Source organism: Tachysurus fulvidraco, chromosome 21, assembly GCF_022655615.1.
Source record: "Tachysurus fulvidraco isolate hzauxx_2018 chromosome 21, HZAU_PFXX_2.0, whole genome shotgun sequence".
NCBI classification, from domain to species: domain Eukaryota; kingdom Metazoa; phylum Chordata; class Actinopteri; order Siluriformes; family Bagridae; genus Tachysurus; species Tachysurus fulvidraco.
This window is the reverse complement of record NC_062538.1, coordinates 6,398,261-6,412,380: the sequence shown is the minus strand read 5'-3', so window position 1 is coordinate 6,412,380 and position 14,120 is coordinate 6,398,261. Positions and strand designations below refer to the sequence as shown.

Here is a 14,120-nt window from a genome sequence, read left to right as displayed (position 1 = left end):
TCATTGTGTGGTGGCCAGTGGCAACCAGACACATTAAAATATGACATTTAATTACAAAACACTGATTTATTTCCTTGTTTTTTAATGAATGAATAATCACAGGTGATTGAAAACAAAAACATGGCGTATTATATTTCTTTATACCACAGCTATACTAGGTTCTCGATACTCTGAAGGTGTTACTGAAATTTCTAACAGCTTTGTGCAGGCTACAAAACAGCAGCTTTGTGCTTGCTACAAGACGAATCACACATTTACAATAATGCACTGTCGTGATATCGCTCGTATAACACGTAACCTATATGATGATTGATATGTTGAGATGTTCTGTAAAGAGATTAATATTTAACTGTTATGTAGAAGGAGTCTTCAGTGTCAAGCCTGTTGTTAGATTTCAGTCTGTATTACAGAATGGTATAATAAACTGAACTGAAAAAAGTGAGGCTGGTGAAGAAAGAGCTATTTTTAACTGCTACACATAATAAACTGTTATTGACAAATGCACTGTGTTGTTCATTAGAACAGTTTGCATATTCCTGTCGTATAAGAGGGAAAACAATTCTCAGACAAGGGTGTTAGGAAAATAAACAGCTCTGAAGTAGTGTCATGCCACCTATACATTAATTATTTTCCCGTAACAGCACACCCACATCAAGTTTTATTCCTCACTTAAAAACAAAAAATATGCTATTAATCAGCATCAACTATCTTCAAATGCTCACAGTTTTACAGTTAGAATTTTTGTAATTTCTCTCTTTCATTTCCTTTTTATCTTATTTCAGATAAATAATACTATAGAAACAAATGTTGTTTAACACTTATTGTAAAGCTAGCCAAGCTCTCAGTCCTTTTACATTGTGCCATTAACATCCATATCTTTTATCCATACGATTTTCAGTCTATGTTTGGTTCTTTGGATCCTATTATTAGATTTGAATTGGAAAATTCTATTCAAACCGTACTCTTTCTAATGCTGCTAGGATAAAATATCAAAATAACCGTTGCAACTGATCAACAAAGACTTTCATATGCTAAAAATAATTTACACCCACACTTTGAAAACACGTGTTTTCAGTTTTTGTCCCCAGGACTTTTTATTTGTTAATGGAAATGGGTGAACTTTATGTGCAGCATTATTTGTCATCATCTAGATTCATTCCTGGTGATAACATTTGCAGTTTGTGTATCCTCATATCTTTCAACCCCACAGCACTCACTACACTAGTATGATTTTTTTTTCCATTTCCTGGCATATGAAATAGATGCTGAGTGTAAATGGGGTGTAAGTGGCTGTATGTGATGTAACACAGGAGATTAAGTCAAATCAAAGCCAGAGACATGATTGGCCAATTTTTTCAGCTGATAGCAAGCTGTTTATTTTCTCAAAACTAGAAATTGGATTATACTTTTCTTTCTATTTATATCGAATCAACTCTTTTATTCTTATACACATGATTGCAACAAATAATAGTCTTCTAATATTGCACCAGTACTTGTTTATGTGTAACGGGTAGTGACGGGTGTTTGGGATATGAGAAGGCAGAGCTAAAAAGCAAATATATCAGTAGCTTGGTGCATTAAATCATGAGGTCTTATCAATAACATAATAATAATAATAATAATAATAATGTTATGAAATCAAATTTGTAATCCTTTTATATAAAAAAAACCCTTAAGGCTTCATTGTACATCCTTTTGTGTAATTTGTCCTTTGGTTGAACGGTATGTGTTTAGTCCATATAAGTTTGTCTCCAAATGTATTCTGGAGATGACACTGTATATAACCCTCCTCGTTTATTTTGATGACACCCCCGACAGTATTTCATATGCACCTCGGTTAATGCTAATGACATGTTATGGATGTGTCAGTCAAGTGGGCTGAAAATATCAGCCCAAATAAAAAGCAAGTCCAGTATCACTTTGTGTAAAGACCTGACACGACTGACACTAGTAGAATGCTAGAAAAAAATCAGCCTGGCTTCTTTATACTTCTTCTACTACATAGTTTTTATAGATTGTTTGTGGTGCTGTTGTGTTTGATTTAACAATTTTATGACATTTGTCAACAGCAAATAATCTGATGGGAAAAAATTAAATATTATATCGATGTATAGCCCAACTGGCCCATTTAGGCTATAGCAAGCCCTGCTTCTGAGGCATGTCTCTAGCAAACGATTGCAAGGTTCCTGGATTAATCTAGTCTCAGTGGGCTTTTTCCTTTTCTAAACACACAAAATGACCACATCATTATTTCTGCTCTTTCTAAACACATCAAGTCATTACTTACTATGTTTTCCATTGTTCATTGGCTACATGCTAGTAACAAGTCATTATATCAGCATTATTAGATTTATTATCAAATAAGTCTAATAAACTCTACTACAGGGCTAGAAATAGTACATAATCTCATAGAGTGTTGGGTTCATATTTATGTTTTCATTCACTTCATGACTATTTATGAGCAACAGAATAAGTAGCAACTGAAATATAGACTAAAACAATAAAAATCGTTGTACTTTTGATATAATCATACAATTTATATGTTTTAAGTACACAAACACGACACCAAGTGGTGACATAGGAGTACTGTCGCAAATCAAACTCGGTGAAACTTGTACTGTAGATTAACTCATTTTTGGGCAAATTTTGTGTTCACAGTGTCAAATCATTAGGCTCAGTTCAGAGTCGAATCTTCAGCTCCCAAATCGGACAAAAAGATTTTGACCAGTTATTAGCCAGAACTCAACAACTACAGACTTTTACGCAATCTTACTTTAGTTTCCATTTAACCAAATAACATTCCAAAAATTACTCGCCCATTAGCTCATCCAAAAACAGCTCAAAAATGGGAGTCAGCTCATCACAACACTTTCCTAAAAGTGCCGACTCTTTCACGAAAGACACACTAGCTTTTAGGCAGTTTTCCACAACATTTTTCTTTCAGGCATGCTTCATTTATATTGAAATCAATTGAAATTTACTAAATCTTTGAATGAACAATAAATAAATAAATAAACAAAACATAGCCCCAACAGTTTTGAGAGCAATGTAAATGTAATTAAAATGCCACATTTCATATTTAAATAAGAGAAAAATGACGGTAAAGGTTCTACATATATTTAGTGGTAAAATATTACATCCAAGTATGTTGTTCTTTTTATAAAACAAACTTTGATTACTGGTTTGAAATCTATGCAAGTTAGATTTGTTGTGCTCGACCACTTGAGGAAATTTAAACTCTACGTCTTTCTCAACGTGTTTGTTAGTTCTCTGTTCATCTAAACATGGAAGCAAATAAGGATGTCTTACTGTCATAATACTGATTTTTACTGAAATGAAATCAATCAGATGAAATCTGATAGTAATTAAATATTTATTCAAATAAAAAGGTTAAAAGGTTTTTAATGTAAAATGAACATGAAAAAAAAGTCAACAAACATTCAAATCTTAAAAGAGGACCAAAAGCTAAGGGAAAAAAACAAACGTTTTATCCTTTAGCACCTACACACTTTACCTCATGTCAGTGAGAGATTCATTAGATCAATGCCATATTGCTTTAGTTTACTGTGTAACTACAAATCTATAGTAGAGACTGGACAAATGATTGGAATACTAAATCACCAGACTTAGACAAGTACTAAAATATCAAATAACCAAGGATGGCAAAATAAGTGGATTAGTTGTTGGCTTTGAATTTTCTCATTGTATTCTCATTGTGCATTTAAAAAAAAAAAATCAGACCAGTCCTCAAGCCAAATAGAACAGTGAGGCCTCAGCATTGGTACACGCAACACATTAATATTCAATGGCCCTTTTTGGAGGAACCGAATCCTGAGAATCCCATTACAGCAGCCATTTCATCATCATCTTCAAAATTAAGGTCTTCTTCTGCTTTTCGTTTCTTTTCTTTTAGCTTCTCCTTTTTGTATGCTTTTGCCTTTTCTTCCTGAAAACATACACGTACAACAATCACATTTTAAAATGTATATATTATGCACAGAAAAACTATAGTATTATAGAACAACAGAATGAAATACATTCGTTATATCATTCTCATGATTATATAATAGAAGTGATTAAAGTAGCACTCTTGATTTTTGCTCAACATGAACATTAATAATTCTTCAGTGCACGGTGTTTGATTAGATTAAGGTTTAGATCTTTAGAATCTATGCTTTATATAGAGGGAAGAACTGTTGTGTCTCTCTAAGTATTAGTCAGAGTAGCTCAAAATAATCACATTTGTCCTTCCCCATTTCTGCAAATTAAATAATCTAGTTAAGCATTTCACAAAATGGTCTTTGTGAAGTGTGATCATTATTTACTCAGTCCCTAACCATAATTTGGCTGTCTATCAAATATTGCACAGTGTGTAATAAAGTAATAGTGAAGACCTTACTCTTCATTGTATACGTAGATGAACACTGATGAAAGAGTCTCAGTCAATACATTTACAGCATTTGGCAGAGGCCCTCATCCAGAGCGACATACATAAGTGCTTTTAAGTCTCTATTATTGAATACATTAACTCTGGGTCACTGGGTTAGACTGGAGATACCATGAGCCTTTTTTCTTCTTTTTAAATACACACTCACAACAAACAGGGGAGAAAGTGCTAGTTCAAGTATTTCATGAAGAAGATACTTTCATGTCAATACTAACATGAAACATCAGAACTGAGGGAAAACGAAACAGAAACACCTTGTTGATGAGAGATAACAGGAGAATGGCCAGTGATTCGAGCTGACAGCAGCATAAATATCTATGCTTTATATAAATGGTGAGCAGAAAAGCATCTCATGTACAACCTATCAAACAGACAGGCTACAGAAGACGACCACATGGGGTTCAACGCCTGTCAGGCAAGAACGGGAATATGAGGCAATCATGGACACAGACTCGCTCTAACTGAACAGATGAAAACTGTAAAACAATCAGGTTTTGTAGATTGTTTGATTACTTAATGAATCAACAAACACATAACCAACATAGAACAGCCAGTCGCTGTACTATGAAGTAACCAGCAGGTGTTCCTACTACCTGCTTTCATCGTATTTCTTAGCAGCATGTGGCACAACTAGCAGGAGATTTCTTGCAGCTAAAATGAAACATCATGGAGGGAAATTTGGTGTTTGTGTATAAAATTCAGCAGTGTATATATGCAATATATCATATGAGATGAAGAAGAAGCAGTGTGTTCTTTGCCATGGTTTAGGTGCATGTTACTGTCTTCACTTCCATTGGTAGTTGCTGCAAGAAATCGTTCCATATTTACATAAAGTTAAACCTTTCTCGACGTTGACTCGTTGCTGTTCACATCCACATCTTGCTACCCATGGTCGCTTTCTCTCATGTCACCAGATCTCTGTGTCTCTTTGTCACTGCTATATCTATACATAGCATTACAGTTACAAACTTACTATTATGTGATTTTCTCGTAGCTCAGAATGTTTCCTTCTCAAACCAAACCAACAACCCTCCTGATGTGCGAATAAGCTTGTTCCCATAACCCACCTCTTCTCGCAATTCCTTCATTCGTTCTTCAAAATCGTACTCCTTTTGTTTTTCTTCCAGTTTCTTTTTGTTCACCTCGAAACGTTTTTTAACTTGGTCCAACGAGGAGCGTTCCACTCTCATTGACATTCCCAGGTTCCTCTGGTCTGTTCAAGAAGAAAGAAGCGAACTTTAATGTGTGTTACCTACTGCATATGTAAACAAAAATTAAATTTGAAAAAAAAAAATGGTAATAAAAGTGAATACTCACGCTTCTTGCCATTAATGTGATCCAAAAAGTTGATGGAGTCTTTCACAACACAATCACAAACATTGCAGTAGTACCTAAAGGGAAAAAGTACAGCATCAATGTATTATGCAGACATATACGCTATTGTACAGCATACAGACGTACTAATGAAACAAAGTAAAGTTACAGAGTGAGCCCTGTCCACAGAGAGGGTTATGGTGAGAGGCTGTTTAATATCAGCCTCTGTTTAAACAGATCACAAGTGAACAGGGTGTGAATGGGATTCAACTTGTGATCCGATCACTCAACTTGCTGAAGTAGTGTAAAACCCACATGGCCAAATTTGGCAACCTTATAAAATGGCATTGAAGCCACTAATGTGTTGCTAGGGTTGATGTTTTCATGAGAATTGAGATTTAAACTGTCCAATCAGTGTGTTGATCCGCTTAGAAGGTTCATTTGTTTTTCTGTCACCACTCTGTGGTATAAATGACTTGTCTCAATATAAATATGTACATATGCAAAATTAAGTATGTACCCTCCCATCTCAGCCTGTGGCGTGGTCTTTGTGATGACGATGGTCTTTCCAAGCTTAGACTCCAAATCCACTTTGTAGTCTCTGTGCCGGAGGAGCTCTCGTTTGACTGGGGGTACGGGTTTGCCTAGAGAAGCGAAAACAGAAATAAATTAATCAATTAAACACAAACTCAGTGGCCACTTTATTAGTGTCATGACAATCACTGAAATCACAAGCTCTAAACTGAATGTTCTGAGTTTTGCGTCAATAGTCTTGTCAAGGAATGTTATTCTGTCAACAATTGATGATACCGTAATACAATACACCAACTAGTTTACATTAAGAGCTTACACACTGTATCATAATGTACTCACCATCTTTTTTCTCTCTTTCCTCTGTGATCCGCTTTTGAGCCAATTGTTCATACTCATCCTTGTCCCACTTGCGCCGAAAATCATTCTTTGCCTATTAAAAACATGAAAAATGTTCTTTTCAGTTCACTTTTCCATAGAATTATACATATTCGTAACCTATAAATACCAAACTGATTAAAAAAAAAAACACCTCTTTTTATAAGTCATTAAAAGAAATAAGCAAATAATGTGATTTCTTTCGCGTGAAAAATGCGAATGCAATTGATAAATAAACAAACCAGTTTTGGTTCTTAATATGCAATATATGAATCAATGTGTCACTGCGAGCCGGCTCGGAATCGAAACTGAATCGAATCGTTTGTCGAATCGAATGTCTATGAAAACGATTAGACAAATAAACAATACTGAATATTGTTCTCAAAGAAATGCAAACGTACAAACAGTCTAATGCATAAATATTAACAAAGGAATCTTGTGATTCAAAGCCCTAGTAAGGAATCAGGGGCACAGTGTTTAAAAAAAAAATACTACACTCTGCTAATGTTAGCAATGCGTGTTGTGTTCTAATTAATAGCTACAGCTTGTAACATACATCTTATTCAAATGCATACTTTTAATTTAGCAACAATTACATCCTTAGAATAAAGTCACGTTTTTAATCAACCAACACTTCTGTTTAGAAATCAACTTTAAAAACCAAAATAATTCTTACACCACTGCCGGACGCCATGTTGCACAGCTAATGTTCTTCCGGTGACGTAAACAGGAACCGTTAAGTTTACCTTTACACTTCAAAATAAAAGCTCAGCTAGAACCTCACGGTAACACGTGACTTAAACCAGAGCAAAATAAAAAAAACCCAGTTTTGTTTGTTTTTTTTATTTGTTTTTATTTATGATGAAGGAGAGTGTATCCTCATTGAATAAATAATCTTCACCATTTCCCTTGAAATGACTCAAATCCCAAACAAGAACAATTTCCAAGCAACATTAAGTTTTGTATGAGCACAGAATAACACCAGAATAAATGGACGACAACAGAAAAACATAAATCTCACAGTAATTGATGGCATTTGCTGGCCTATTTGTGTAGCCCCGCCCTGCAGCACCTGGTGCTGATTTAAAGGTCTTTCCAACTACGAGGCCTAATATGTGGTTAAGTCAGCATGACAACACACATTGAAACCCTACTTCAAAGTCCTTTGGAATCAAGGTCCAACTCTATACTTTATGTTCCTGTTAAAAGTTTAACTGAAATTCTTAATTAGTTTTTTTTTTCTTGTATTATAGGGGCTTGTCTTTCCCCCCATGGCCCAACCCTGAACTACCACAAGACATGAAGCTCAGGCTGCCGCTTCCCCCTGGAAGCCCAGAGCCCTGGCTTCTCCCAGGCTGCAGCTCGGTATATGACAGCCTGGTCAGGTAAGAAGGTAAAGATCTCTGCCTTAAGCCAGCGGTGTCCAATCTTATCCGGAAAAGGCTGGTGTGGGTGCAGGTTTTCATTCTAACCAAGCAGAAGCAACACCAGAGTCTACTAAGAGCCAGGTACAACTGATTAAACATGTGGAATCAGATGTGGCTTCTGCTTGGTTGGAATGAAAACCTGCACCCACACCAGAACCTTTTGTGGATAAGATTGAACATTGCTGCCTTAAGCGGCAAGATCAAATTTATGTTCCTCTTTCACCGCAAGTTTGGTGGTTTGTGCTCTGGGAAGGTTTAGTATTGGTCTGTTTGATGGCCCTGTTTATCTTTCTGTGCAATTTTGTAGCTCTAGGACGCCCCAGTCACCTATGAGCGGAGACCAGAATACCTCTACTGTGAACAAAGCTCGCAGGTCTAGTCTTCAGCTCTGCAGTTGTTTACTTTGAAGCCAAAATTCATGTGTACTTTGTTTCTGTATTGATTTCTTTTTTTTTCTTTTTTCTTTTTTTTGGGGGGGGGGGCGCGCTCTATTTAGATCCTCTATTCTTGAGCGGTGCATCCTGAAGATTTCTACAGCTAATGTTGCTGTTGGGACAGAGGATCTAGATGAGCTCAAGAGGTCAGGTGCACGGTTCCCACAGTGTGTTAGTGATTTAATGTAATGTTTCTTGATTAAGCTCTTAATAATTAACTTTTTTTTTCTTTCTAGCTCCCCAACAAGGCTGCGATGGCGTTCTCATAATGTGGACCCATCGTTTTTTGAGACAAATGAGTCCGTGTTAAAGCGACGACAAAAGCAGATTCAGTATGGAAAGAACACTTGTGGTTACCAGAACTATGTGAAGCAGGTGCCAAAGTAGGAAGGACTTTTTTAAATTTTTTTTTTTTATCATCAACCTATAGGAGGGTGGGTGGGTGTGTGTGTATGTGGTGTTTTGGTTTGGTTTGAACTGAAATAGAATATAAAATAGAAATATTTTTACTATTTACATTTGGTAGACACCCTTGAGTAGGTAATGGAATTGGGATTAAGGTATCAAAATTAAGTGCTTCTATCAGCGCAAGTGTGTGTGGTGTATTTTTAAATCTATTTGGAGCTGGTGTAGAATGACATGTTCGATGTGTGTACTGTACTTTTCAGGCGTTTTCGTATCCCTGGGTTTCACCCATCCACTCCCAACAAATATCGCAAATATAGCCGAAGATCTTGGGATATGCAAGTCCGTCTTTGGCGGCGAGCTCTGCATGCGTGGGACCCACCTTTGACTTCTCAAGAAAATGAAGGAAATGATCCAGTTGATCAACTGTATGTATGTTTGCTAAACCTATGTGATGGATTTTAGTGATTTTTAGCCTGGAAAGCCTTGTTTTGGCAAATTTCAATGTAATCCCCATATCTGCAGTTTCTGAAATACCAACCCATCGGGCACCAGCAGCCATATGGCAATAAATATGAAATCAAAACACTTTGAAGAAATTCCCTCAGATTTTTTTACTTTATAGCAAACACATCACTGATATGGCACACAGGTTTTGTTCAATAGCTTATTATGGCTTCATGAAACGCCTTCACAAAATCACTTACATTTTTTTAAATTGTTTTTTTTTTTAATCCCCCCCTCCCCGCCAGATCAACTGTAGGTGAAATGACTGCCTGAATTCTTTGACGTATAGACTTCACTAAGGAAAAACGATATTCCCCATCAAACTTGTTCCAACATACTTGAATAGCAGTTGATCAGCTTTACAGGACCAGTCATTTATCATGGACCAGTTTTTTGTATTTTCACCATAGATTTTCAATTGGATTGAGAAGGGTGAGACTTCATCACCAAATCTATTTTCTATTGATTGGATGAGAAATGTCCTACATTTCAATGTACACCTGTGCATTGACTGGTAATGATTTCCATCTCCCCATGTCCTTTACCTGACCTCCAACCCCATATCATAAATAAGTTGGGAAACTTGATTTGTTTTTCTTAGGCAGTCATCTTTATACATTTCGTTAGAATGGCAAAAGACACAAGTTCCAGCATCATCTCCTTGGCCAATGAAGATTTGTGATGCATTACCAAATATCACTTTCATCCAATCCTCCACACTCCATGATTGCTTCATCTTGGCCCTCTGCAGCCTTGTTTTCTTCTGTTTTAATGTTTGTTTAGAGCTGGTATTCATTTAGCTTTTATACTTAAATCCCATTTCATTCAGCTGCTTTCTTACAGTTCTGTCACAAACATTGACTCCTGTTTCTGCCCATTTGTTTTTCATTTGTTTTGTTGTGGATTTTCAGTTTTCAATTTATATTGATTTGAGTTTTCTATGCCGATGCTTTGACCTCTTCCTTGGTCTACCTGTATGTTTACCTTTTACAATCTACCCATTCAGTTTACACTTGCACAAATTTTTAGACTCAACTGACTGGGAGCAACAAACTTCTTTGGCCACACTGTGTTGTAATTCCTTGTTGAATTAGTTTAATATTTTACACCGTTTCAAATGACAACTTTCCTTGGATCAATGTTTCCTTTTAATTAGCCAAGTCCAACAGCTTGTTAAGATGTGTAATCACTCCCTTTTTAACTAAATTAACTAATTAGTATTTTTAGACTAAACCATTCCATTAATAGTCAGTGAATTTTCATGTTTCATGAAGCCATAATGTTAAGCTATTAAACCTATTTTTTTTCTTTCTATAATGTAAAGTCTGAGAATTTCTTCCAAGCCTGTTAATTTCATTTTTTTTTTTTTTTTGCATGAGCTAGGCATGTTTGTCTAGGGAGTCGAATTTTTTTTTTTTTTTTTTCTTCATTAAAATAAGTGAATTGTATATCTTTATTAGTACAGGTGCTACTAATATTATATCAGCATTAATTTAATGTTTGTGTACTAATTATATTTTAATGGCTTGCATGCATTTGCCCTTAGGCAGGGTTTGCTTGAGCAAATGAACACTGACCTTGGTGAAGAAGGAAAAAGAGAAAACGCAAGGAAGGCTGAAACCTCTGACCACAACATTTCTGTACTTGCTCAACCCAGTGGGGGCTCAACCAATGGATTCTTGAAACCTCTCATGTCTCAAGTAAGTGGAACAAGATTTGATCTTTTGTAACTTTCAAGCAGTGTCTCGGACATGTTTTTCACCTTCCTGTTTTGTTTTCCTTTTTCTGTGCAGCCTGAATCAATAAGCCAGCAAGGCCCATCTTCTGGACTGGGCTACACATTTAATAGTCACTTAACTGCTGAGGAGAATGTTTTGGGATGGCTGAGGTTTCTCCTGGAGACTGACAACACGTGCAGTGAAACTGCCTTGCAGAGTGAACAGCCACTCTGGAGATTTTACTGACTTACCATGATTTCTACAGACCATGTCTGAAACCATGTTTTCCAGGGAAATGTGTACCTTTTTGTCTTGTATCACAAGCTGTTGCATGCACAGAGCACATTAGCGGTGGTTAAGCATCAAAGGGCATCTTTGTAACATGGATTCATAATTAACCAGCAGAGCATGTTTTCACTATTCTATGTTCATTGATGTTCAGTTGTTTCTGTCACGGTTGTATTTTCACTTTCAGAGCCTTTTGTCTCACTCTACAATCCTGCCCCTAAAAGCACTTTGTTTTGCTGTTCTCTTTTTTCAATCCAGTCCCTTGGTTTCCACTTTTTTTTTTTTTTTTTTTTGACTTAGTTGCTGGTAATTCTTACAATTCTTTTGTACCTTGCATATTTTTGTACATCTTTAAGTAATGGAAAACAAACCTAATAAAGATATGATACATGTTTGACCTTGTCATTAATGAATATAACCATGGCACCATGAGTGCCTAACACTCAGACTCATTTTTAAACTGTGCTGTATTAACTTGGTTAATATTTCACTTGACCAAACTTGTATCTTGGTTTTATACAATTTGAAATGCATCACATGACCGCTCGTTTACTGCACGAGCCGGAGCATGAGCCCATGTGATTATAAATAATAGAAATGAATCCCGTTAGCCAGGGTTAAAAGTGCATTGGGGGTAACCTATTGTCACAGCTAGATTTTTGCCCCTACAGATTTTGGCTTATTATACAGTAGGTGTATGTTTTAATGTAAAGCCCATACAGTACATAACTTTCATAAAACATCAGTTTTATGTTTAAATCATGTTATTTTTATTAGTGGTTACAACTGTTACTCAATTTTTTTTTATTAAAGCAGTACAATGAATGTGCACTGAAAAGAAAAAAAACTCTAAAGAAAAGCTGTTAAAACATATGAAGATTACAAACTACTCCATGTCATTCAGGCTGGTTACTCGGTCCACAATTGACAGGCTTGTAGTGGAGTTTGTCTGTGAAAGCCTTTAGCCCTTTACCATAGTTGAACTTCCAACATTCAAAAATCTAAACCATACAATGCAACCTAGCTGTACAGTTATGCCCAGACCAACAGTGAAGCTGAGAATCGAGTAAGCAGCCGCAAAGTAAAAAAAAAAAACATCATTGCTGAGATGGCAAAAGTCTGCTATATAGGTACTACTACTGATTGTTTAACAGCACAACAATGGAGTTACATCGGTGTAACCGCTCACTGGCGAATCTACAGTACGCTGGAAAGGAGGACTGCTTTCATTGCCTTTAGACGTTTGAAAGTATCACATACATTTGATTTGCTTGCAGGGACCTTGGATGACCTACACTCAGAATATGGCTACTCAGAAAAAATTGTCAGAACAACAACTGATAGTGGATCAAATTTTATTAAAGCATTTAAGGTGTATGGTGAACAGAGTCAGGGTGAGTTGATTGGTGCTAACTCTGAGGCAGTGACACTGGAGAGTGCAGAAGATGCGGAAGGAGTTCAGGACATCTTTTCAATTTTCAAAACACCAACAGTGGGCTGGAGTATCATCTACCCAAGCATTGGCGGCTTATACAATATGCTGTGTATATATTGTGTAACTTATCTAGACTCATCTCCAAGATCTCCAGGGAAATAAACAAAAAAGAGGAGCAGAGAGGATTTTTTTCAATTAAGGCAAGCAGTTACACACGTACAGTAAAAAATGAATAAATCTGCTAATAATAAATATTGACAATTTTTTTTTATGTTTCTCTTTTTTTTTTAGATCATCTGCACCCAAGTACCAAGAAGCAGGTATGATGATGCTGATCAAATATTCACACAACACACAAGGAATGTTATTTGAACGGCTTCTTTATTGTGCTCACAACACATTTATCTATATATGTATCTTGTTGAAAGCAATATTGAAGCATTTATTAAGGAATTTTGTTCAGATTTATAATGTGATATTAAATGTTTTATGTAGTATGTGACTTTGCATGGTACTGTTGTTTTTAAACTTTTTTGTAGATGATTACTTTGCTTTTAATCCCTGGTGGTTCAGAGGCAGGATCATGTACTTTTACTCTTCTTTATACCACAGCACTACTGGGTTCTCGATACTCTGAATGTGTTAATGAAATTTCTACAACAGCAGTTTGGTGCTGGCTACAAGACAAATCACACATTTATAGTAATGTAATTTATTTATTTATTTATAATAATATAATAATTGCTCATATAACACGCAACCTATATGATGATTGATACGGTGAGATGTTCTGTAAGGAGATTAATATTTAACAGTTATGTAGAAGGAGTCTTTAGTGTTAAGCCTGTTGTTAGTTTTCAGTCTTTAGGGCAGAATGGTATAATAAACTGAACTGAAAAAAGTGAGGCTGGTGAAGAAACAGCTATTTTTAACTGCCACACATAATAATAAACTGTTATGGACAAATGCACGGTGTTGTTCATTTGAACAGTTTGCATATTCCTGTCATATAAGAGGGAAAACAATTCTCAGATAAGGGCGATATGAAAATTAACAGCTCTGAAGTAGTGTCATGCCAAACATGTATATAAACATTTTATTTGTTAATGGAAATGGGTGAACTTTAGTGTTTTCTTATGTTATATTCTTTCCTTACAGACACAAGACAAACAGGCCTGTCCTTTATATTCATGAACAGATAATCTGTCTTGAAAGCTCCTATTGAACAGATAACCT

General features: G+C 35.9%; 2 protein-coding genes across 2 annotated transcripts; one reads left to right on the top strand and one right to left on the bottom strand.

Moving 5' to 3' along the window:
• Positions 1 to 3,359: 3,359 nt before the first annotated feature.
• On the bottom strand, positions 3,360 to 7,489 carry zmat2 (zinc finger, matrin-type 2). Its single transcript, XM_027156562.2, has 6 exons — positions 7,347 to 7,489; positions 6,635 to 6,725; positions 6,282 to 6,405; positions 5,765 to 5,838; positions 5,515 to 5,660; positions 3,360 to 3,946 (listed from the first exon to the last, which is right to left on the bottom strand). The coding sequence occupies exons 1-6, from the start codon at positions 7,362 to 7,364 to the stop codon at positions 3,803 to 3,805; spliced, it is 597 nt and encodes a 198-aa protein (XP_027012363.1). The 5' UTR covers positions 7,365 to 7,489; the 3' UTR covers positions 3,360 to 3,802.
• A 199-nt stretch (positions 7,490 to 7,688) lies between these two features.
• Positions 7,689 to 11,843, top strand: slbp2 (stem-loop binding protein 2). Its single transcript, XM_027156555.2, has 8 exons — positions 7,689 to 7,846; positions 7,924 to 8,055; positions 8,405 to 8,470; positions 8,594 to 8,677; positions 8,768 to 8,914; positions 9,200 to 9,364; positions 10,990 to 11,143; positions 11,237 to 11,843. Exons 1-8 carry the CDS (start codon positions 7,800 to 7,802, stop codon positions 11,405 to 11,407), a joined length of 966 nt encoding a protein of 321 aa, XP_027012356.1. The 5' UTR covers positions 7,689 to 7,799; the 3' UTR covers positions 11,408 to 11,843.
• The last annotated feature ends 2,277 nt before the right edge of the window (positions 11,844 to 14,120 follow it).